The 23750-nt window shown below is 39.6% G+C and overlaps 1 protein-coding gene and 1 non-coding gene across 2 annotated transcripts; both read right to left on the bottom strand.

Annotated features, from left to right (window-relative positions):
* Nucleotides 1-14: 14 nt before the first annotated feature.
* On the bottom strand, nucleotides 15-16247 carry RTRAF (RNA transcription, translation and transport factor). The gene is made up of 8 exons (XM_004315271.3): nucleotides 16087-16247; nucleotides 14342-14466; nucleotides 10987-11086; nucleotides 6558-6644; nucleotides 5569-5657; nucleotides 3294-3362; nucleotides 455-503; nucleotides 15-337 (listed from the first exon to the last, which is right to left on the bottom strand). Exons 1-8 carry the CDS (start codon nucleotides 16145-16147, stop codon nucleotides 183-185), a joined length of 735 nt encoding a protein of 244 aa, XP_004315319.1. The 5' UTR covers nucleotides 16148-16247; the 3' UTR covers nucleotides 15-182.
* LOC117311271 (U6 spliceosomal RNA) lies at nucleotides 13047-13156 on the bottom strand. Its single transcript, XR_004525495.1, has one exon. It is a non-coding gene; the product is annotated as a U6 spliceosomal RNA (small nuclear RNA).
* Nucleotides 16248-23750: the final 7503 nt, after the last annotated feature.

A 23750-nucleotide genomic window follows, 5' to 3' on the forward strand; every position in this document is an offset into this window, starting at 1 on the left:
AAAAACAAAAAAAATCACCTTCCCAAATTTATTAAAGAAAATGCAGTGATGGTAAATACCTGTAAAACATAGTCAATTTTCTGGAATTCTTCCCTTGAAGACATGACATTTCCAAACACATGCCAAAGCGTACATGGTTCCCAACTGTACTAAGTAGGTGAGAAGCTGAAATCCTAAAATGTTCATCTTCCAACTTTCCCCAGTCTGTGGTCTGTCTTTGGATCGGCAATAATCGCCTGAACGGCTACTATGGCTTCATTAATCTTTGTCTGTAGCTCTCTGAGCTCTTCTATATGCAGCAGTCGCAGAATTTGAGCAGCTTCATTAAGAACTGCATCTGTTTCATAAGAAACACTGCATTAATCAATAACGTTTGCATATATTCACTCATTTCCCCCAAATATTCAGTAAGTCTCTATAAACAGTTTGAATTAAAACAAAATCACTTACTTACCTCCTGTGTCAAAACCAAGAATATGCTTGTCTAAAGCAACAGGCAAGCCCTTTAGAAAAAAAAGGACAAAAATCAGACTGTATAGTTATTCGTTCACATTTTCTCACCTCAAATTGAAAAGTAGCTAGCTATTATTTTAACCCTTTTAGCTGCAGTGGCAAGGTGCCTGAGAATTTTCTCTTTAAATTTGCCTTTTTATGAGTTAGTTTTTTCCTACTACAACTAGTTAGGAAAGAATGGCCTTTACATGTAGTGGGCAGCTAGTCCCATAACACATCCAATCCTTTAAGACCAGACATATGAAAGAATAGCTCTTTTTTGCAGAAGTGCTGTCACTACTGCTATGGAAGGAAGGTTGAGCAGGGCTGCCACTGTCACCGTTTCAGTTATAGTAAGCAGCTGTGTACCAGGCAAATAGGACTATTTTTTTGTGTGTGTGTGTGGTACGCGGGCCTCTCACTGTTGTGGCCTTTCCCGTTGCGGAGCACAGGCCCAGCGGCCATGGCTCATGGGCCCAGCCGCTCTGCGGCATGTGGGATCTTCCCAGACCAGGGCATGAACCTGTGTCCCCTGCATCGGCAGGCGGACTCTCAACCACTGCGCCACCAGGGAAGCCCAGGACTACTTTTAAGATGAATTTCCTCAAGCAAGTTTACTTCGGAGCACATTAATTTGCCTTTCTGAATTGAACAAATCTAAAATATACATAGCTTTTTTCTGCAAGCATGATGTTTACCAGATTATATTAACTTTCAACAGTTCATTTAAAAGTTACTTTGAAGTCATCTAGGAAAATGAACAGAATCTAAACCATTTAGCTAACCAGTCAGCACCTGCATAGATATACCAGAGATGGTGACTATGGTGGCGCCAACCTGTATAAAGTTCACAATAACTATCAAATAAAAACGAGGACAGGCAGTCTAGACTTTCTGCTGATTATACTGTATAAAATCATCACCAGTTTTAAAAAAAGTCACTATACTTTCAACAGTACAAATGCTAAGCTGTCACTACTCACTTCTTGCCTAATTATTAATGCAAATATACCCAGACTCAAAATGCTTTAAAATCACTAGTAATACATTATACACATGAAGAAACAAATGGGTATGAAAATTCTGTTAGCAAAAAACTAGAGTAGAATTGTACTTGAGTAGCTTTCTGTGTCAGTCTGGTACCAGAGTTTCTGTTCTCCCTTCATCTGCCAACAGACCACCTAGGAACAGGCACCCCTGAAGATGACCACACGCCCCAAATGCTAGTTATGAACGACTGCAAACAAGAACACTCAACTATAGAACTCTTCCACTGTATTATTATAGCATAGTATCTTTTTTATTTTTTTTGCGGAACGTGGGCCTCTCACTGTTGTGGCCTCTCCCGTTGTGGAGCACAGGCTCTGGACGCGCAGGCTCAGCAGCCATGGCTCACGGGCCCAGCCGCTCCGCGGCATGTGGGATCTTCCCAGACCGGGGCAAGAACCCGTGTCCCCTAGCATCGGCAGGCGGACTCTCAACCACTGCGCCACCAGGGAAGCCCAGCATAGTATCTTTTGAGATGACATTAAAGTTCAGATTTATTTGGAGCATTGAAAATAAGCTGAATTTTACTTTGCAAACAAGAGCAAAGAGATTTGGCTATGGCCTTATTTGCACTGCCTTCCAAACCAAAGGCATAATTTTGCTGAATGATGAATGATTTTATTATGCCAGAACAATTTACTGTCTGTTCTATAGTGTGGGTGAAATAAGCTGATCTTTAATCCAATTTCCAGTGGCCTGATTCATACATAATTAATAAGTCAATAAGAAACTTTAAAAGAAACTGTCTTTTAGAGGAGACTACACTGCCCCGGCATTAATAACCTTAATACTGTTGGGCTTCGATAAAGATGGGATCAGAGGACAATTGGGGAATTGGAGGGTGAGGGAGACACAATAGAAGGACCAGGGTCCAGAATGTGGACTGTACCCAAGACCTTCATCTGTGTAGCAGGAAGGGGCATTATCAGACACCTGCAGCTGCTAACCCCTGAGGACATTCTCTGTACTGACCCATAGTCAAGAGGACTTCAGGGGCATTTGGGTTTCTAGGACAGTTCATCTAAAAATAGCCTAGATTTATTAACAGGCTACATTTTTATGATTTATGCTAGGAAATAGAATAAACTGAGATTTCTCTGAAGAAACAAAAGTGTGAAGATAAAGACTTAAATAGAAAAGAAAATGAATTACTAAAAAAGAGAAGGTGTGTCCTGTTTTCTAGCAGTTAGTCAAAATAACCCAGTAAATTTCACAAGTGTTAAGTTCTTTGAAATAAACTTTAACTGGGCACATGCGGTGGTTTTGAACTGGTAGACTGTGGATATGCTATTGGAGGCTTCTTAAAAGTAATGAAGTGAGATAAACATGAAGTTCACTTTTCACTCAAAGATGACTGGATAGGGCTTCCCGGGTGGCGCAGTGGTTGAGAGCCCGCCTGCCAATGCAGGGGACATGGGTTCGTGCTCCAGTCCAGGAAGATCACACATGCTGTGGAGCGGCTGAGCCCGTGAGCCATGGCCGCTGAGCCTGCGCATCCGGAGCCTGTGCTCCGCAACAGGAGAGGCCACAACAGTGAGAGGCCCACGTACCACAAAAAAAAAAAAAAAAACTGGATACAGTTTGCTTCAGAATCAAATTCAATCCCACTGAAGTAAGCTATTCTTTCTCTGGGCAGTTCTAACACAGAATTGGTATCTTAAGCATTCTCAGGTAAAGTTCAAACTTATGACAACCAAAAGAAACTTTCAGTAATAATTAATTTAAAATTTATTTAAATTAAAAAAACAGCATACCTCTTTCGTTTGATTTGCTTTAGCAACTGCATCCTGTGTCAGGCGCTCCTGGACCAAAATGCGAATTGCCTAAGAAATCCCAAAATAGTATTTTTACTTTTTATAGGCTGTTTGTTATCTTTTCTTCTCTGAGACTACAGAATAAGGATGCCCAATTTGATGAAATTAGAAATACCTAATTCATTAACAAACTCCCCAGCAAATTAAAAATTAAAAAAATAGCTACTGTAATGAAAGTTTTCACTTCTAATATTTAATAATGTGGAATGATGTTCATAACAATTACATTTTTTGAATAGGTAATTTGTGTGTGCTAAAATTTTTTTTTAAATAAAGAAGGATACATGGCGAAAAAGTATGTCTCCTTTCTACCCAAGCTTCAGCCATACTTTCAGAAAACAATTATTGCTACCAGATCCTTGTGTATACTCACAAGGCCTCTATCAAATTACAAGCACACTCAGGGATATATGCAAGTGCACGTGTGCGTGCGCGCGCGCACACACACACACACACACACACATATGCACCTTTGATACAAAGGGTAGCATATCATACACACTGTCCCTGCTTTCTTCACTTTATTACAGTAAAATGTTTTCAGATCTTTCAAAGGACACATTTTTTTCATTAGCAAGGCATTTTACCACTGCAGACACAAATGCATACACGCACCTGCTCACACATAAAAAGTAAGATTTTTTAATGGAATTTTAATTAGTGGATGACAGTTGCAACCCCAAGATAAGTGTGAAAATTTGAAAAATTATTTTTAATAAAAACAAACCAAATGCTACATTTGAAAAAGAATTAAACCAATCTAACAGTAACTGCAAATGTATTTTACACAGTCCAGTTGCCAAACAGTTAATGTATTGATTCTCACAGCTGCAATATGGATGTTTTCCATATTGTCATGTATTGTTTGAATCCTTCTTAAAATAACTCAAAAGGACAAACATGCTAGGATTAGAATTTTATAAAGCTTTTGATTATAACTGACTTATATTGTACTTTAGCACCCCAAATATGCTAGCATTGTCTGTTCTCCTCTCACTCAGTTTATGATTAAAGCTGACATAACCACCGTAGAACTGTTCCAAAGCAATTTCTATAATTGCCTGAGTAAGGAACAAGCCTTTGAAAGAGCTAAATTTCACTAAAAACAACTTTTGTCTCTTGGCGTCCAATCTGAGTTGAGAAAATCTGAGTTAACACTCAGATTCAGTATAGAAAATTATAATAATCTAGGAATAGAACAGTATTCCCATATTACAACTGTCATTTAATAAATACAATTCTAAAAAGGAGAATAAATTATGATCTCTTGTGGGTAGAGTGAAATTATTCAATTTCCTGCAAAGCAGTTTAAAGTAATTTAAAGCTCTTTAATTTCTCATAAAATCAATAATAATTTCTAAAATAACTTCCAAGTCTGGTAGTACCACTCCCCTGCCCCTCCCCTTCCCCCCACTAGACTATCAAAATTACTCAACATAAATCTTCTGAAGCATGAGTATATTTTTCCACCGAGAAATAAGAGGCCTCTTTTAGACCATCAGGTTCCCTGCTGTAAGGTATGAACTGAGTGGCCTATCTAGGATGGGGGGCTTGGAGGACAGAAACATTCATTCCTCAAAGAGATTTGGGGGTATGTTTTTGACCAAATTCACCATTGTAAGTTTGGCATTTTCCACAATCTTAATGAATACAGACCATGAATATATAAAAGGACTGATTAAACAGAAGTGGGGTGATATAGGAAAAAAAATGGACCAGGACGTCCTTGGCGGTCCAGTGGTTAGGACTCTGCTTCCAATGCGGGGGGCGTGGGTTTGATCCCTGGTCAGGGAACTAAGATCCCAGATGCCATGCGGCCAAAAAAGAAAAGAATGGAGCATAAGGTCCAGTGCCTAGATTAAAATCCTGACTATCATTTTCTATGTCAGCTTGAACATTATTTATCTATTATCTTTAAGTCTCAGTTTCTTCATATACATATTTTAAAAACACACTAGCATCCACCTCTAGGAATGTTGGGAGGATTGAATGAGTCATCTGTGCACAGTGGCAGGCACACAGTAAACACTCTTTGATATTAGTTGTTAGGTAAGCTAAAACCAATGAATTCAAGAAATCTGCTTTATGTCCCACATTCCTCCAACATTTTCCTCATTCTACCATAGATTTAAATATCAAACAGTTATTTTTAGAAAATGAAGTTTTTAAAATTATATACAGAGTTTTTGTCAAGAATCAAGAATATGAAGCTGACCTTAAGCATTACCAGGTAATCGTCATGACGCTGAATCTGAAGAAGGTTAGCCAAAGCCATTACACCAGCCTTAAAATCAGGATTATTTACTATAAAAGATTAAAAATGGAAACTTACAGCTCTGCAAGCATGTAATTACAAACGTATATGTAAACATATAAACTTTAAAAAAAATTTATTTTCTAGTAACAACAAATCTCTTTAATTTCTAAAATTGCTGCTGACAAAAGCAGTATGGGGTAAATCAAGTAAACTGATGAGATCAATGGTTTTCCTACTAATCAACCAAAGTGAACAATCCAATAAATGACTAAATTAACTCACATGAGGTTTGTTCTGTAACTTTCTCTGCAAGGCCCATTTATGTAACACTATTAATTAACCTTTCTTCCCAAAGCTATTAATTTTAATACACAGATTCCCTTCAATGGACAGTTTTCCCAAAACCTTTTCTCCAAGCAGCAGCTCTAGAGCATCCAAGCAGCTTATTAATTCATTAAGGGTAACTCATAAATTACAGGTCACAGTCAGTCAGTGAAAGAATATTTAACATATTATAATCTAAGTAATTAGAATCTTAATACTTTTAAAAGGAGAAAGAATTACTTAAAGACATCTGGGACTTAAAACAATGAAAAATTTTAACACTTGTCTCATACTGTCATTAGATTAGAAAAAATATTTTCTGCACCCAGGAAGGCAAACAATCACCACCATGATTAAATAAAATCAAAACCCCCAAGTTACTATGAGCAGATGAAAGAAGAGCATTTTCAGTTTCAGATATTCAGCTACAAGAGGAGGGAGAAAGCACACTATAACTGACAGTAAAAAACAGCACAGAGAATAAAATATCAACACAAATGTTGTCTGCATGAAACACTCTTAATCTACTACAACCAAATAAACCCAGACTTCATTCTAGGAAGTAAAAAACATTTAAGAAACCAAAAATGTTGATGATCATTTTTATGCATTTATAAACTTACCATCCAAATTGATCAATGGCTCTGCATTTTTAGCTGCATTGTCAGCGTTTTTTGTATTATCAGGTACCAAGTCCTTGTATTTTTCAGCTGTAAAAATAGGCAAAAATACAATTTGCAGAGCTTCAACTTAAGGTAAAACAAACGTTGCTTATTTACTGAATTTAACTGAGCCAAACTGGTTATAAGCATAAGACAACCCAAGCATTCAAAAAAAAAATGCTATAATAAAAAATCTACTAGAAGACAATGTGACTAGCTTTTTAATTAAGCTGAAATGATTATCAGACACAAATATCTTTTCATTAACATTTCTTAAATTAAAACATTTCAAAAACTATCTAAATTTTAGAAGAGAAAGTCTGCTTTTCAGCTTCCTGTCAAACTTGGTAGGGGTAGAAGAATGGGAGAAGGGTAAGTATAGGTCACATGAGGTTAAATACAAACACACTAAGAAGTTTCTTCACAAATTCTGTGAATGCTGTATACAAAACCAAAAACCTTGCTTTCTAAAAAAAAATCACTTCAGGGCTTCCCTGGTGATGCAGTGGTTGAGAGTCCGCCTGCCGATGCAGGGGACACAGGTTCATGCCCTGGTCCGGGAGGATCCCACATGTCGTGGAGTGGCTGGGCCCATGAGCCATGGCCGCTGGGCCTGCGCATCCGGAGCCTGTGCTCCGCAACGGGAGAGGCCACAGCAGTGAGAGGCCCGCATACCGCAAAAAGAAAAAAAAAATCACTTAAAATACACCATCATATACAAACCTAAACTTATTTTATGGAGACTTAAAATGCAGAATTCCAAAAGGAGATTTTATTACTCTTACCTGAAAAATACTAAATAATATTTTAAAAGACTTTACAAATAAAAATATTTAATAGTAATTCACCAAACTTAAGGCCCAAAATGCCATCTTTGGCTATAGTGCTTATGTGATTTGCTAATGGAAAAAAAATGGGAAAATAAAAGGATTAAAATTTAAATCAGACAGGAGTTAGCTTAAAGGAGCTACTGGCCAAACCTGGAACAATGTAAACATCAAAATACACGATGACAAAAAAGGATTAAGACCCACTGAGTAAAATAAGAATCCACATATCTACACTGATCTGAATAAACAAACAAACATAAACTGGTGAGAAGGGAAAGCTCTTCCTTATAGTGGAAAGACAAAAAATAAATGTAGAGGAATGATGGAATTAGAAAAACACCTTCTAGTCATCATAATCAACATAATAATTGACTCAGGCAAAAATCATCAAACGTATACTAAAGCTAAGGTTTGAAGAGGAGAAACATATAGAAATCATCTAATCTCTCTCCACAAGATGTGTAATTTTTACACTGAAGAAAGCTTAACCAAGTGATCAGAATAACATGACCAGTATTCAGGCATATCACCAACACATGCCTCCTGATACGATGCACTTAAAAGAACACAACACCACTTCTGTGTTACTCTTAACAAAACTACAAACCCTGAATCTAATCATGAGGAAACATCAGACTCACTCAAACTGAAGGACATTCTACAAAATAAATGTCAGTGTCCTGAAGCATGACGACTGAGTAACTATTCCAGACTGTAGGAGACTAAAGAGACTAAGGAGAATGAATGTAACACATGATCCAGGACTGCTTTGGAGGTTTTTGTTTGCTTGTTTTTGCCATAAGGAACATTGAGACAAATGATGAAATGTGAATCTCACATACAGATAACAGTAAAGAATTAAAGTTAATTTCCTGATTTTGATAAATGTACTGTAGCTATGTAAGACAATGACTTTTTTTAGGAAATGCACATAAGGGTAAAAGAGAAATCAATTACAACTTAGTGTCAAATGGTTTAGAAAAAATTAGGAGTATGTATATATATAGAGAGAGACGGATAAGGCAAATGAAGTAAACTGTTAATATCTGCAGAATCTGAGTATGGAAAAATTCTTTTTACTATTCTTGCAATCTTTCTGTAAATCTAAAATTATGTCAAAAGAGTTAAAAGAATTTAAGTCAGATTTTAATCACCTTAATTGACAAGCTAGCAAAAGGCTTTAAAAAACGTTAAGGCACAAACAATAAAAATTCACAATGGTTTTATCAAATAAGAATAAAAATTTTAAATAACTTAAAAGTCAAGAAGAATGCAACTTATTAATATAAAACCATAAAAGCACAGCAGTGCCTCCTACCGATAAGGGGCAGTGTTTCTCATGCAAACTCAGTTTTTTTTAATACATTAAAGAAGACCACGCTTATCATTGAGAAGTAACTGTACTTAACAGTAATACAGTCAACTACAAGGATACACAATCATATGGCATCTACTGTTCTTGGTACAACCTAGGTAACCTAAGTTGAAGTATTATAAAAATGGGACAAATGGACTAAATAAGGGTAAAATAGAAATAAATTGAAATGTGACTAGAATTTTATGTGGGAATAGCTGAAAAACACTTGAAAAGCTGGAGAATACTTTGTTGCCAATTAACTAACAGAGTTCCTACCAACTCAGACCAGAACAGGCATATTTTGCTAAAGGCTCCATAGTAAAGAAAAAGTCTTTGAGTTTTCCTTAAGATTTCTGCCATAAGGCACCTGAAACTTAAGTTTGAAGAACCAGCAAAAAAACAGCTGGTTGATGCTCCACACCAGTATGTATAAACATTCATGTATTGAATTTACCAAGCATTTATGGTTGATAAGCACACCTACTGTACACCAGAAACTATGTCAGGTACTGTGGCAGAGAGAATCATGACTGCTCCCTCCCTCGCAAAAAAATGTCCATATTCCAATCCCTGGAACTTATGAATATGGTATCTTACATGGCAAAAGGGACTTTGTGGATGTGATTAAATTAAGGACCTTGAAATTGGGGGTATAGGGGTTATCCTGGATTACCTAGGTGGGCCCAATGTAACCAAAGCATCCTTATAAGAGGGAGGCAGGAAGGTCAGTCAGAGAAGATGTGACAATGAGAGCAGAACCACAGAGTTTAGAAGATGATGTTCTGCTAGATTTGAAGATAAAGGGGCCAGAGTCACAATGCAGGCAGCCTCTAGAAGATGGAAAAGACAAAGAAACGGATCTTCCCCTAGAGCCTCCAAAAGGAACCAACCCAGTCGACAAATTGACTTCAGTCCTAATACAGATGTTGGACTTCTGACCTCCAAAACTGTAAGGTAATAAACAGTCTTTTAAGTCACTGAGTTTGTGGTAATTTGTTACAGCAGCAACAGGAAACTAATAGAGGTACCATGTAGGAAACAAAGCTGAGTATCAGCTTACTATTTAGTGGCGCAAGTAAGACATAAGCAAAATGGAAAGTGGCGAATGACTTAAAAAGCTATAGGGTTAAATGGGAAAGCAATGGTTTCTGAATACGTAAAAGGAACTATCGTTTGGAAACAAAGTGTAGCATTCTAAAACATTTATGTTTCAAAAAATTAGCTTGGTGGGCCATGTGGATGAGACTAGAGGGTGACATAGATGGGAGACTAGTATGAAAGACATTCCAATAATCTCAGGAAAAAGTGGCAAGAGCTTGAATTAGGGCGACAGCAGTGAGGATGGAGAAGGAAAGATATGACAAGGGAAAAAAGGATGGAACAGAATGAGAGGAAAAGGGAGAGGCCAAAGACATTAAAAAGGCTTCAAACGTAAATCATTAAGAGGACTGGAACTGACAGTCCCATGAAAGAGAACAACATAAATGCAGCGGATGGAGGTAAAGTAAGATAATCAGATCTTACATTCAGATGTTAGCAGGCCTTTCAAACTGAAATGGCCTGAGAGAAAACAGTTTATTGGAAAACTATTTTTACTACAGGTACTAACATTCAAAACCTTCCAATGATACAAGTATCTGTAATAAAATAACATTAAACAATAATAATAAATATATTTTGGCCTATAGTGCAAATTTGCATTAGATGTATATTTCAGTCTCTTGTGAAATTACCTGCTGCAACCAACACTTGAAATCCTATCAATTCTGGGACAGCAGCAACAAGTGAACTTGAAAGGCTAAGGTACAGACTGAAAGATGGCAAATTCACCAAAGTAATGTGACATTGTGAGAAGACATTCAATTAGCCTTCTTCTTCAGAAGACATCGCCTTCAAATTCTAAAAGAAAAATCTAAATACCAATGGAAACCAGTGCTTTTAATACCTTATGAGAGTAAGGAGACTCTATAATTTTAGAAAAGAAAATTCTTTCCTAGACAATTTGGGAGCTGGATACAGAAGAATAATTACAAAAAGTAAATTTTTAAACACATGCTGTAAAGTGAGACGAGGATGTACAAAACTTAAAATGAACCAAAGGTAAAACAATGTAAGACAAACCGGCAAGTTCCCTACATTTTTACACTCCTTTCCCACCTTTCCTCTCTCTCTCTTTAAAACAGACATTCCCCACAAAACATACCATTATCTCCATATTCAAGTCTAACAGCTAAACCAAGAAGCCAGTCGATTGCTTCTGGTCGATCTTGAATCTTGAAAGGACAGTTAACATCTCTGAGATACTGTAAGGGGAATAAAAAGTCTGGTTTCATTATTACTATAAAGTCACAAAATAAAAAAATGGTAGAGTTGAAAGAGACCTTGGTTTGGATCTCTAAGAATTTCTTATAACATTTACATTACTAAACCTTTGATGCAATTATATAACCCAAAGGAAGGAAACACTTAAGTGTACCACTCAGGGATAAAAAATGAAGTAGGCCCATCATGCTTTTTGAAATTTTTACTTTTGCAGATTCCAGATAGGGCACCACTGCCTAGATGCAGAATAACTTCATTTTGTAGATGAGAAAACCGAAGCCTAGAGGTCAACACTTGCTGACAGTTATACGACTTAAATCGGGGAGCTGAATCTAAACTTTCTGATTCCAGGTCTCAATACACATAGAGCAGGTAAATAAAAAGGACTTTAATTAAAAAGGAGGATGTACCAAAAACCCCAAACAAAACAAAACCAATTATTATCTAAACCTTAGCTTTCATATCGTGGAAATGCTTCTGAATAGAGTAAGCCATGTGACATACAAGCGTTTTGAATAAATGTCAGAAGCTGCATATTCAAATGAGTATGTCCTTAAACTAAGTCTCTTAGGAACTTAAAATCTAATTCCACCAACAATGACATTACTCAAAACTTCTGGAACTCCTTTTTGGAAATTCTTTGGGGGATAATTAATGAATCAGCACTTTTTAGCCATCACTTATTTTCTAATCAAAAATTTTATTCCCCTGCTTTAAAAAAAGCGCACCTCATTCACAAGATTTAGTCATGATGCAAAAAGCAAATCCATGTTCAAATATAAAAAAACTGTCAATATTAAGGATATTCAAAAGATGTCTCCTGATCTAAAAGTATTTCCAAAAGAAGTTCCAAATATACTTTAGGCAATGACATCATCATTCCAAAGAAACCACCTTGAAAGATAATATCTGTGTAAGTTCCAATATATTTATCTTTAGGTTATACTACTTTACTGTCATTTCTGGGTGTTTTTCATCAGAAAGTTTTTCATATTCTTCAATACCCTTCCACATGTGGAACTCTGTATTGTCTTGTACACGTGAGCAGGCCATCGTAGATGTAATATAAGAAATATAAAATCCTAACAATATATTTCAAAGTCTTAAGAAGCCTATTAAAAATTTCAAAAATACTCTTGAAGGGCAAAGGAAAATAATCCAGTAGTAGCAATAATAGTAGTAGAGGCAGGGAAATTAATAAACATATAGCACTTGCTATGGTCCAGGCACCTCTGTGAAAAGGTACATAGGTATATTTCAATAACAATACATACCACTCCTATGAGATAGATACCACTGTTATCCCCATTTATTGATAACAATATTGAGCCACAGAATGGTAAATAAACTTGCCCATTGTCAGAGGCAGTATGTAACTTACACAATCCTCTAATTCATAAAACTAGAAACTTAGGTACCTAAACACCAGTAAATGAAAATTTAGTCACTTTTTATATTCTTTTATTTAACATTTTTATTGGAGTATAACTGCTTTACAATGTTGTGTTAGTTTCTGCTGTACAACAAAGTGAATCAGCTATACGTATACATATATCCCCATATCCCCTCCCTCTTGCATCTCCCTCCCACCCTCCCTATCCCACCCCTCTAGGTGGTCACAAAGCACTGAGCTGATCTCCCTGTGCTATGCAGCTGCTTCCCACTAGCTATCTGTTTTACATCTGGTAGTGTATATATGTCAATGCTACTCTCTCACTTCGTCCCAGCTTCCCCTTCCCCCTCCTCGGGTCCTCAAGTCCATTCTCTACATCTGTGTCTTTATTCCTGTCCTGCCCCTAGGTTCATCAGAACCTGTTTGTTTTTTTTTTTTTGGTTCCATATATATGTGTTAGCATATGGTATTTGTTTTTCCCTTTCTGACCCACTTCACTCTGTATGATAGCCTCTAGGTCCATCCACCTCACTACAAATAACTCAAGTAAAAATATGGAACACTTCACGAATTTGCATGTCATCCTTGTGCAGTGGCCATGCTAATCCTCTCTATATTGTTGCTCCAATTTTAGTATATGTGCTGCCGAAGTGACCATTACTTTTCATATTCTTAAAGGAAGAGAGCTCGTCTAAGTAACAGAGCTAATAAAAATGTTTAATGTAAATAATGATACTGTAAAATGCAATTTTTATTCTAATTTGAAAACAACTCTGTTTTCTGCAAAAACATTACTAAAATTAAACTAGGTCAACAGGAAAGTTATTCCAGCCACAAAAATAAGATAACACACGCAGATCTTTTCAGGATTATTTCTATTGTACATAACAAGGGACAACTGTGTATGTTAAAAATAAGCAAAAACAAGACATAATCTTAGTTTTCAAGCATGTCAATAACATCTTATTTTAATATAATACTCTAACTGTATCTCCACTATATTTTTAATGTAATGTAAAAATTCTGATTTTTGCCATTTTTACTATTTAGAGAATATGTGTCACTGTTTATTTAAGAAGTCTCAGTGTTTCTGGACAAAACTATTTCTTCCCTTTTTTTTGAGTGTCTACTTGTGCCATTACCTTTATTAGTTAACAGTCTATAAAGTTAGTTTTCAATGGGCAGCAGGCTAGTCAGGTATAGGGCCCTAAAAGATGTGAATACAGAGTAAGTTTTGCTATAGAGAAAATGCAGAAATGAATATTCATATATCATTCATTTACATACATACACATATATGTATACAAATAAACACACACAAATATATAAATTTATGAAACAAATAGGTCTCTCTACTGTATGTCAGGCACACATCTAAGTACTGGGGATAAGGGCCTCCTCTCCAGCTACATAAGCTTAAAGCTGACAGTTTCGAGTAACCAGGGATTGGTTGGGAAAGGTGAGGAGTGGGAAGACTAGTCCAGTCATATCACCTAAAACTGTGGTAGCTCCCCAGTTGGGTCAAGTTCAAACTCTTGATGGCACATGAGCTTTCCTCTCTCCTCAGCCTACTCTATACTCCCCTCCACCCTCATGCCTAATGATTCACCATACTATTTCTATCTAATACTGAATGTTTGGTAGGAAGAGATAATATAATCTGCTTTAAAAACAAAAAAACATGGTAAGAAAAAAGTAAAATCCCTGAAGTCTAGCTTTTCTAACACTGATCATTATTAGTGTTATTTATTTTAAAAGAACACAGTAATTTTAAGCTTGCCTGTCTTCATATAATTTTTAGACAAGCTCTCTGTACGTTTTATTTTACTTTCTAATTCATTACCTTTTCAAAGAACTTGGGCCAGTCACTGCTGTGGATGTTTCTTAAATTACCTCTGTCTTCAATCTTGTAGTGTCTGATTTTCTGGTCTTCGAGCCAAACAATAAAGTTTCTAAATTCTGTTTCATCTGCAATAAAAACACCATATACATCACGAGAAGCACTAGGTAACAGGTAAAACACTTCCTTCACAAACAGTCTTGTGGAATTTTTTTTTTTTAACTCCAAAATTATAAGTTACTTGAGCTGCTTGAAGTAGGAGTTGAAAGTGCAGACTTTGGATTGACTTATGTTCATATCCTGGCCTGAATTCAAATTGACTCCAGACATTTAGTGGTTGTGTGAAATTGGGCTAATTACCTAAATTTTCCAGGCCTCAGATTCTTGAGTTACAAAATGGGGAGTAATAGTAAGACTTACCTCATAGGGTTGTTATGAGATTAAATAAAATATTTACGATCAAAACAGTGTCTAGCACACAGTTTTGCTATTTAAGTGTCAGTTATTATTCCGGTTCCTATGGGGAAGAGGAGGAAGGACTGGGCCAGGTTAAATTTACAGCAATCATAACGTACAAGAAATTAAATGGCAAACAGAAAGAAGATACTGACTCCCATTGTCTTTTACTGTTATGGCACATTAAACGCATTCATGAAAAAGTACAGATGTTGTTTCATTTAATCCTCCCACACCATTTCGAGGTAGGTAATATCCCGATTTTACCAGTGAAAAAACCTGAGGCTCAAAGATTCAAATTCAGATCTAAGCTCTACTACCACTGAACCTTTTTTCTTACATAAAAGGCATAGCAGAAAAACAAGTTTCTATAAATTGACATGCTTCTACAGATCAACAAAACTCTGCTATCCTGCTTGGAAATTATTTTCAATTACAAAATTCAAGCTTGAATTCAAATTCAGGCCTCCCTTATGAAGTCTTGAGACTTATACAATGGTCTGAACATCCCAGGGTGTGCTTGATCACTTTCAAACTTATTAGTCTACCACAGGCCAAGAACTCTGGAAGAAAATGAATAGTGGGTAGTAGGTGAGTAGCAGTGGGGAGCAATGTCAATACTTCTTACAATTTTAATGCTGTGAATTACCAAATACCTTTGTATTTACAATTCAACCGCCCCGCTCGTCTGCTATTAACTTTTTTTGCACGACTCGCACACTGTCATTAGCTCGTTCCTATACGCGCTTGCTCCGACACTGTCAGTCCTGGACTTCGTTCTATCTCGAGCTCAAACTGCCGGATGGGCTCCCACTGCCCCCACTCCACCCCTTAGTTCCCAAGGGGCAATGAACGAGTCTTCAAGTTACTCAGCGTCTTCCTCGGATTCCACCACTGTGCTGGCCCCCAACAGGTGCTCAAGGTATCGCCCAATCACCCGGAAGCCACGGGGCTGAAGGGCTACGTCAAAAAGCGAAGACTTTCCCTCTAGAGCGTTGAGGGTGCGGGCGGGGGTGGGGGGGGTGGGCGTGGGGTCTGGAGTTCAGCAAGTGCAGAAAGTGCTGATGCCGAGGCAAGAGCGGGTGGCGGGGCTCTGAAGCCGGGGAAGGAAGGCGGAAAGCAGAGGTGCTTGGCGGCCGGGAGGAGAGGAGTCCAGGGGAGACAAGGCCGCGGACGGTCCGGGTGGGGAGCCCAGGTGCCGGCGCTGACAGAACGGCGGCCCGGCGGCGGGGAAGCGGCGTGGGGGGGGGGGGAATCACTGACGCGCGGCGGGCCCGGGACCGCCTCCTCACCTTTGCAGTTGAAGCCGGCAGGGTTGTGGTAGTCGAGGGCCGTCAGCTTGCGTCGGAACATGGTGCCCGCTGCTCGCTCCGGTCCCCCAGGCTGCGGCCGGGAGAAGAGAGGCGAGGAGGAGCGGGCGGCACGGACACCGGCGACGCGGCGAGAGGGCGGGCGGGCGCCGGGCGCTCCGAAATGACGGCGGCTTTAGCCAATCGTAGCTTAGGGACGGCCGCCGCCGGCCAATGCCCACCAATCGCGGCTCCGGCTGCGAAGGCGGGGCCACGTCGGGGCACGTCGACGCTCAAATAAACTTTATTGTCAGCCTCCTAGTTGTACAATAGGCAGAAAGCAACTGAGAAGCCAGTTACCTCTTGCTTTCCTCGCCGTCTTGATCATGCAAACTGTTTACTATTTTCAGTGTATTCATTCATTCATTTAATTATTATATGCCTCCTACATAATAGATGCTCTTCTAACACTGCTAATGCAAAGACTTTTAGCAAGGTCCCTTTACGACTCGTTGGGAGTGACCCACAGGTAAACATACAACTGTAATACTGTGTGAGAGTTCCAGACATCACCAGCAGCCAGAATCTTGAAGCCAGAAACCTGGACTTATCCTTTACTCCCTCTTACTGAAGTTACAACATCCACTAGTTCATTGATTTCTGCTGTTCTCTCTCATGTCTCTCTCAAATCCCTCATCTTCTCCCAACCCCACTGATGCTGCCTCAAATCAGGCCCTCATCATTTTTGCTTACTCTAATTGTCTGATTTCTTAGGTCCAGTCTTGCCTTCTCCAATCCATTCCCCCACACAGCAATGATACTGATTTTCTAAAACAAAAACCTGTCCATAACAGTTTAATGCTTAGAATCTTTTAGTGGGTCCTCGTTGCCTTCTAGTAATAATCAAAACTTTTATTTAACACCCTTTCGGATCCAGTCCCATCTGCTTTCAGACACTGGAGAGACAACAGTGAGCAAGACAGACCAAGCTTCTACTTTCATGAAGTTTAAAAGGCCCTTGAGGGAAAACAAGCAATAAACAGACACACAGACACACTCTTTTGCAGTCAAAAGGGTAACTTGTTTTGAGGGAAGAGGATGTACAAAGGGAAGGAGTGAGCAGCAGCACGGCCCAGAGGGGCTAGAGCTTATGGGAGCTGGAGGGTAGGAGAGAATGACAGCTGATGAGACTTGGACAGAGGCAAGGACCCGATCAAGAAAGACCTTTCATGCCACACTAAGGTAAAAAGTGGGGGAAAGCAGCTTTTCAATTTTATTTTCTGGAATTGACTCTTTAGTGCAAAAAACTAAGTTGTTTGCTCCTAACCATGTCTATTTCAGGCCCAAAGTTATCAGCCACTTGAAACTCTGGTCATCACCACCAGGTGTGAGAAGATTGGAAGAGGATTCAGACACAGAGAAGGCTGCAGGGACCCCCAGACTCGAGCAGGGGTTAAAGCTAATTTTGGAAAAGACGTATAGCAGATTATAAGCATTCAACTTCTTTTTTATTTACAAACCATTTTCTCTTTTTTTCCTGCATTTGGCCTACCTTGAATGAAGTGTCCAACAAGAAGTGAATCTTAGACAATTCCATTTCTGAAGACCGAGCCCTCTATGTATTTACGTCAAGAAGGGGAAGTAGGGGCTTCCCTGGTGGCGCAGTGGTTGAGAGTCCGCCTGCCGATGCAGGGGACACGGGTTCGTGCCCCGGTCTGGGAGGATCCCGCATGCCGCGGAGCGGCTGGGCCCGTGAGCCATGGCCGCTGAGCCTGTGCGTCTGGAGCCTGTGCTCTGCAAACGGGAGAGGCCACAACAGTGAGAGGCCCGCATACCGCTAAAAAAAAAAAAAAAAAAAAAAAGAAGGGGAATTCGACTTTTATTATCAGATGACCTGAACTCCAATCTAATAGTTGAGCAGGGGGTTGATAGGTCATTAATCCATCTGTTTAATTATTCAACAAAGTTGTTCAATATTGTCTGTGTGCCAGGCAGTCTTCTAGGCATTTTGGATGCACCTGTGAACTTTTACACAGAAACCTCTGCCCTCGGAGAGCTTGCCATCTGGCAAGGGAAGATGAGCAATATAATTATAAATAAGTAAATTATTTCATATTTTAGAAGGCAGTAAGTCCTATGGGAAAGTCATAAGATAAGAGGAATAGGAGGGGAGGTGGGGACAGTGGAGGCAGTGGGAAATGATGCAGCTTGCAGTTTTCAACAGGATGGTCAGGTTAGGCCTCATTGAGAAGGTAAATGTAGAGATGTAAGGAGGTAAGGGAGTTAGCCACATGAATAAATGGGGAAAGACAGTTCTAGTAGAGTACTCAGTGTAAACAAGAGATGGGGAAGGTTTATATATTTTTAAATAATTGAAAAATCAAAAGAATATTTCAGGACACATGACAATTATATGAAATTCAAATTTTGTGTCCCTAAATAAAGTGGTATTGGAACACAGCCACACCCATTTGCTTACTGACTGCTCTGGTGCTATAAGCGTAGAGCTGAATGGCTATGACAGAGACACATGGCTCACAGAGCCTAGAATATTTGCAAGAGTTCATATGGTTTCAGAAATGTAGAGGAGGCAATGTCAACATTATTACCAGGCCAACGCATTATCAAGTCAGACAACAAATCAGAGATACAGGTTGCTCTTTGAGGTTATTTTCACAACTTGCAACATTTTTTTAAAGTCTTAGCAGTTTTTACTAGAGCCCTTTGTTCAAATTATTCTTCCGAAGACAACAGAATAAGTTGGTAACAAGTCTCTATCACATAGAAAGACAAGTTTGATATTCTAATGAATGCTGTCAATTTAATGCCCCATTAAATCAGATCTTTTTTAACAAGATGTAAATGCAGAGAGGTCTTTATTCTTCCTTGGGAGAGAACATCTCCTTCATCTCTTTCTGAGACTCTTCTGTTAATTTTGAAGACTTGCACCTTTTTTTTTTTTTTTAGGTCAGGCTCTGGAATTTCATGATTTAACATTAAAAGCAAAAAGCAGGCCAGTGAATCTCAAATTTAATGGTAGAAATGGAATAGGAATGAATAGGAATTTCCTTAGTCCTATACAGGGAGCATGAAGGATTCACCTTCCATACTTGATACTCAGGAGAAAAGCTTGCCTGACAATGAAAGCAACACAAAGAAAACAGAGCCAAGAGGTAGAAAAAGACAATTCCTGAAAATGTCTTGCTTTTCAGATATGTGAGCCCATAAATTCCTTTGGGTGCTTGATCCAGGTTGGGTTAGGGTTTTGTCACTTATGATTGAAATAGTCTTAACATGAGGACAGAGGCCAGAGAGAGTCAAAAGAAACAATCCAGAGCCGGTGGGACTCAGCATGGGATAAGCCGGGGATGGCTTAAAGGTGACCTCGGGAATGTCACACATCAGAGAATTGAAGAATGGTGGATGCAGGCATAGAAGCAGGAGCATCGGTACAAATGACCCAGCTGGGGAACATGAGGAATCACGTTCAGGACCTACTGAGTTTGAGGTGATGGTTGATGTAAATGTGAAGGAAACCAGAATATGTCACCGCCAAATAGGTGTACCTCTGTGACATAAAAATTATTTTGAGCTGAAGGCAATTGAGAAGCAACAAACCCAGAAAAAGCTCCCCTTTTTTTGCCTAAAGGCAGGTTATAAATTCTCCTTTTACTAGAGGTAGATTCTCATCAGCCCAGAGATGCAACAGAGAAATCTGCAAACAAACCTTCCTCCATTAGTTTCCTCCCGTGTATTTATCTTCCCTCCTTAGTTGGCTACCCTTGGAAGACTAAAACTGCTCTGTCCTGTTATTTCTCTACAAATGTACTGTTCTCTGTCGAAAATGCTCTGTAAGCTGGAATTCTAAGCTGCCATTTTGAGTTACTTTTGGTTTAGGTTCTCCTGCATGATGAGTGCTGCACGTGTTAATAACTGGATTGCTTTTCTCTGGTTAACCTGTTTTTGTTGTTGTTGTTGTTACAGGGGTTTCAGCCAAGAACTCAGAGGGCAGAGGGAGAATTATGATGTTTCTTCGCTTACACCCGTGAACACTCCTGAGATTCAGGAGTGAGCTTGAGTGAGTGGTCCAGGCGAGAGATGTCAACTGAGGAGCTGTCGGTATAAAGCTGTAGTTGAACCGTGAGGATGGGCTCCCTGAGAAACCACGGAAAGAAAAGAGGGTGCTGGTGACTGCATCCTAGGAAAACCCGGTATTCATAGTTAAGTGGGAGTAAGAGAGAAAGTCATAGAAAAGTGAATTTCATGAGAAAAATGGTTGGAAAGAGAAAGAAAACCAGGAATATGTCACGTCCCAAAAGGCAGCGAGGAAAGGGTTTGGAGAGGCAGGGTTTGGAGAGGAAGCGTTGGGAGCAGGGCAATGGAGATCAACATTTGCGTTGACAGAATTTTGACAAAGCTTCCCCTAAACATTATAGAAGAGCCGATTCTGAATGCTTGAAAGCAGGTAATGAATAAGGCAGAGCTTATGATCTCATAGATTAACATATAAATTTAAATAATCTGCTTTCCAGATCTCCTGTGGACACTGTTATTCCCTCTTTCCTCTCCTCGGCACCCCAGTGAACCCTCAGGTAGATTTGCTAACTCTCTGAATCACCCACAAAGGCTTAGTCATTTCCCTTTTTTCTAATTTTTTTTTTTTTTTTTTTTTGCGGTACACGGGCCTCTCACTGCTGTGGCCTCTCCCGTTGCGGAGCACAGGCTCCGGACGCGCAGGCTCAGCGGCCATGGCTCACGGGCCCAGCCGCTCCGCGGCATGTGGGATCTTCCCGGACCGGGGCACGAACCCGTGTCCCCTGCATCGGCAGGTGGACTCTCAACCACTGCGCCACCAGGGAAGCCCCCTTTAATATTTTTTAATTATTATTATTTTATTGAGGTATAGTTGAACTACAATATTATATGTTTCAGATGTACAACATAGTGATTCACATTTTTTAAAGATTATACTACATTTATAGCTATTATTTAATATAGGCTGTATTCTCTGTGATGTACACTATATCCTTGTAGCTTATTTATTTTATACACAGTAGTTTGTACCTTTTAATCCCCTACCCCTATCTTGCCTTTCCCTTCTTCCCTCTCCCCACTGGTAACCACTGGTTTGTTCTCTATGAGTCTGTTTCTGTTTTGTTATATTCACTAGTTTATTTTTTTAGATTCCACATCTAAGTGATATCATACAATATTTGTCTGTCTCTGACTTATTTCACTAAGCATAGTACTGGCTAAATCGTCCTTTTTTCAAATTTCTGAGAACTGGTCTTTCTCCAGGATACTAGGAGTTGGGCAGGGGCTGCCACTACAGGGCTCCCTATGGTTTTGGGAAGTCAGGTTTCTCAAAGGCCCTTTGATCATCTTGTAAAGGGCATTGTCCTGACAAGTGGGCTCCAAATGCAGGCTTCACATTGGAGCCAGACTTCCCAGGATTCCTCTCTGCAAACCACAGCACTGGAGCTCAGCCTGCAGGCTGCAAAGAAGGGAGGAGATGGGGAACTCCTCCAGACTTGCCCTAATCCTACACTGGCTCTCAGATACGAGGACATTTTATGTAAAATTTTATTTTGGTGCAGGAACACAGGATTCTCTACCTTGTACTTCAAAGTCTCGCAGAACTATTCTGTGCTCAAATGACAGGTAAACCCCAAGTAACTCACAGTGGGTCAATCTAGGAGGAAGTCAGACCTGGGTGAGGGTGGAGAGCATTCATTCACCAGATATTTATTGAGCATCTGTTCTGTACCATGCTAGATACTTGAGATATACTGATGATAAAGACAGATCTGATCTTTATCATCATGGAACTTATAGCCCAACAGGGAGACAGAAAACAGCAACAAGGCAAAGGAGATAGAGACAAACAGAAAGGTCTCTGATTTAGACAGGGTAGTCAGAAGAGGTCTCTTGAAGGTGGTGACCTTTGGGCTGAGTCATAAAGGATGAGCTATTACTGGATGTTCAAATGAGAAAAAAGGCAGAGAAAATAGTATGAGCCAAAAATCTCTTTGGCAGGAAGGACATGATACTGTGGAACCGAAGGCAGAGCAGGGTGGAGGAGGGCGTGAGCAAGGTGGGTGGTGGGTATGTTTGTGTTAAGTGGGGAGGGAGTGATGGTAGGGAAAGGGCAGGTGATAAAGATTCTCTTCTCAGCCTACCTTGAGCCAGGCTCCTCGGAGCCCTCTCCTCGACTAGGTCTCAAGCTTGATCTATAAAGACTTGAACAAACACTAACATATTTTCTAACAGCTCAAGGCCACATCCCTAAGATAACCCTAGCCTCCCGCCCCCCTGCTTAAAGTACCTACCTAAGAAAACTCAAGGCTGTCAAAAAATTTGCTGTCTGTTCTGGCCATGACCTGAGGATAAGGCCTCTGTCTCTCAGTCTCTATTGGAAGATAGTATCCTAACTTCCATAGTGGCCAGCCAACAGACACAGCCAGTCTAATTGCACTTATACTGACTAGCGCTTTGCAATCTTGCACTTCCTTGGCAAATCCAGGTTGAGTTCCGTTCATGGTGGACTCTTTCTTGTTGCAAACTGTATTGCTGATTAAAATCTGTCCTTACCACTTTAACTAGCGTCTGGCTTTGTTTATCTTTGACACAGGTCAGCAGGGCCTTGGAGGCCAAGTAATCTGGATTTTCTTCTAAGTGCAAAAGCAAGCCATTGATGGTATTAAACAGAGGGTGACAAGCTGCGACTTGGGCTTTATGATCCTCCTGGCTGCCGGGTGGGTGGACAACGGAAAGTAGCTGGTAACGCATAAGAAACTGGGAGGCCTGTTAGGAGGCTGCTGCAATGATTAGGGAACAGGGGCGAATTTCAGGGCAGGCTGTCTGGTATATTTTCATGTATATGAGAGGGGATTAGCTATTGCAAATTACCCTTTCCCCTCTTTTCAGCCATGTTTATGGATGATGGAGTGTCATCCCTATAAACTATTCACCCTCATAACTCCTGTTTATTACTCAGCATTGCTGGAAGAGCTGGAGAGACATTTGGATAATTTTTCCTTTATAGTAAAATACATTCTAAACAGCAAGAGCACATTAGATAGAAAAGGAGAAATACAGCCCCTGTCAGTCAAGACGTATTTCTCAGCTCTCCCATTTTGACTCTTAATTCAAACAGATTTTCCTATTTTCCAGTGAGATGCAGGCCCCAATTCCTCTCCTCGGCTCAGGAAAAGCTTTTTCTTTTGAAAAGCTCCCTGGAAAATATGGTAAATATGGTAAATTGAGGCTTAATAATAGAGGAAAAGTTTTGCTCTTCACTCTCATCCCCCCTTGAACACTGTTTCTCTTTATTTTTCATGTTTGCTGCATCATTCTTACTTAGCTTTGGCCAATGAGAGCAGCGGCAGCAGCCTCCTGGGAATTCCATGTTCAGTGCCTAACATCCCATGCTGGGCACGGGTGTTAGCCTCTGGGACCGGCATTCTCTCTCATCCTTTCCTCTCCAGCTGTCATCACGAAATCTCCCCAATGGTGGTGTTGGAACCTGAGACCTGACCTCACTGGTCCCACTAATGACTATGCAGGAATAAATAATTTAGATTGTTAATGAGGGTTTGAGCTATTTCCCCAATGAACCCAACTTTCTGGCAGCCCTAGTCTTCAGAGTTCAGCAGAGTGTGTGTCTT

This window comes from Tursiops truncatus, chromosome 2 (genome assembly GCF_011762595.2).
Source record: "Tursiops truncatus isolate mTurTru1 chromosome 2, mTurTru1.mat.Y, whole genome shotgun sequence".
NCBI lineage: Eukaryota > Metazoa > Chordata > Mammalia > Artiodactyla > Delphinidae > Tursiops > Tursiops truncatus.

Excerpts from the sequence above, each read along its gene's own strand:
- RTRAF (XM_004315271.3), bottom strand. The coding sequence starts at position 16,147 with ATGTTCCGACGCAAGCTGACGGCCCTCGACTACCACAACCCTGCCGGC. Across the intron at positions 11,087-14,341 it reads GGCCCAAGTTCTTTGAAAAG|TATCTCAGAGATGTTAACTG; the intron begins GTAATGAATTAG and ends TTCCCCTTACAG. Across the intron at positions 3,363-5,568 it reads ATTACCTGGTAATGCTTAAG|GCAATTCGCATTTTGGTCCA; the intron begins GTCAGCTTCATA and ends GGGATTTCTTAG.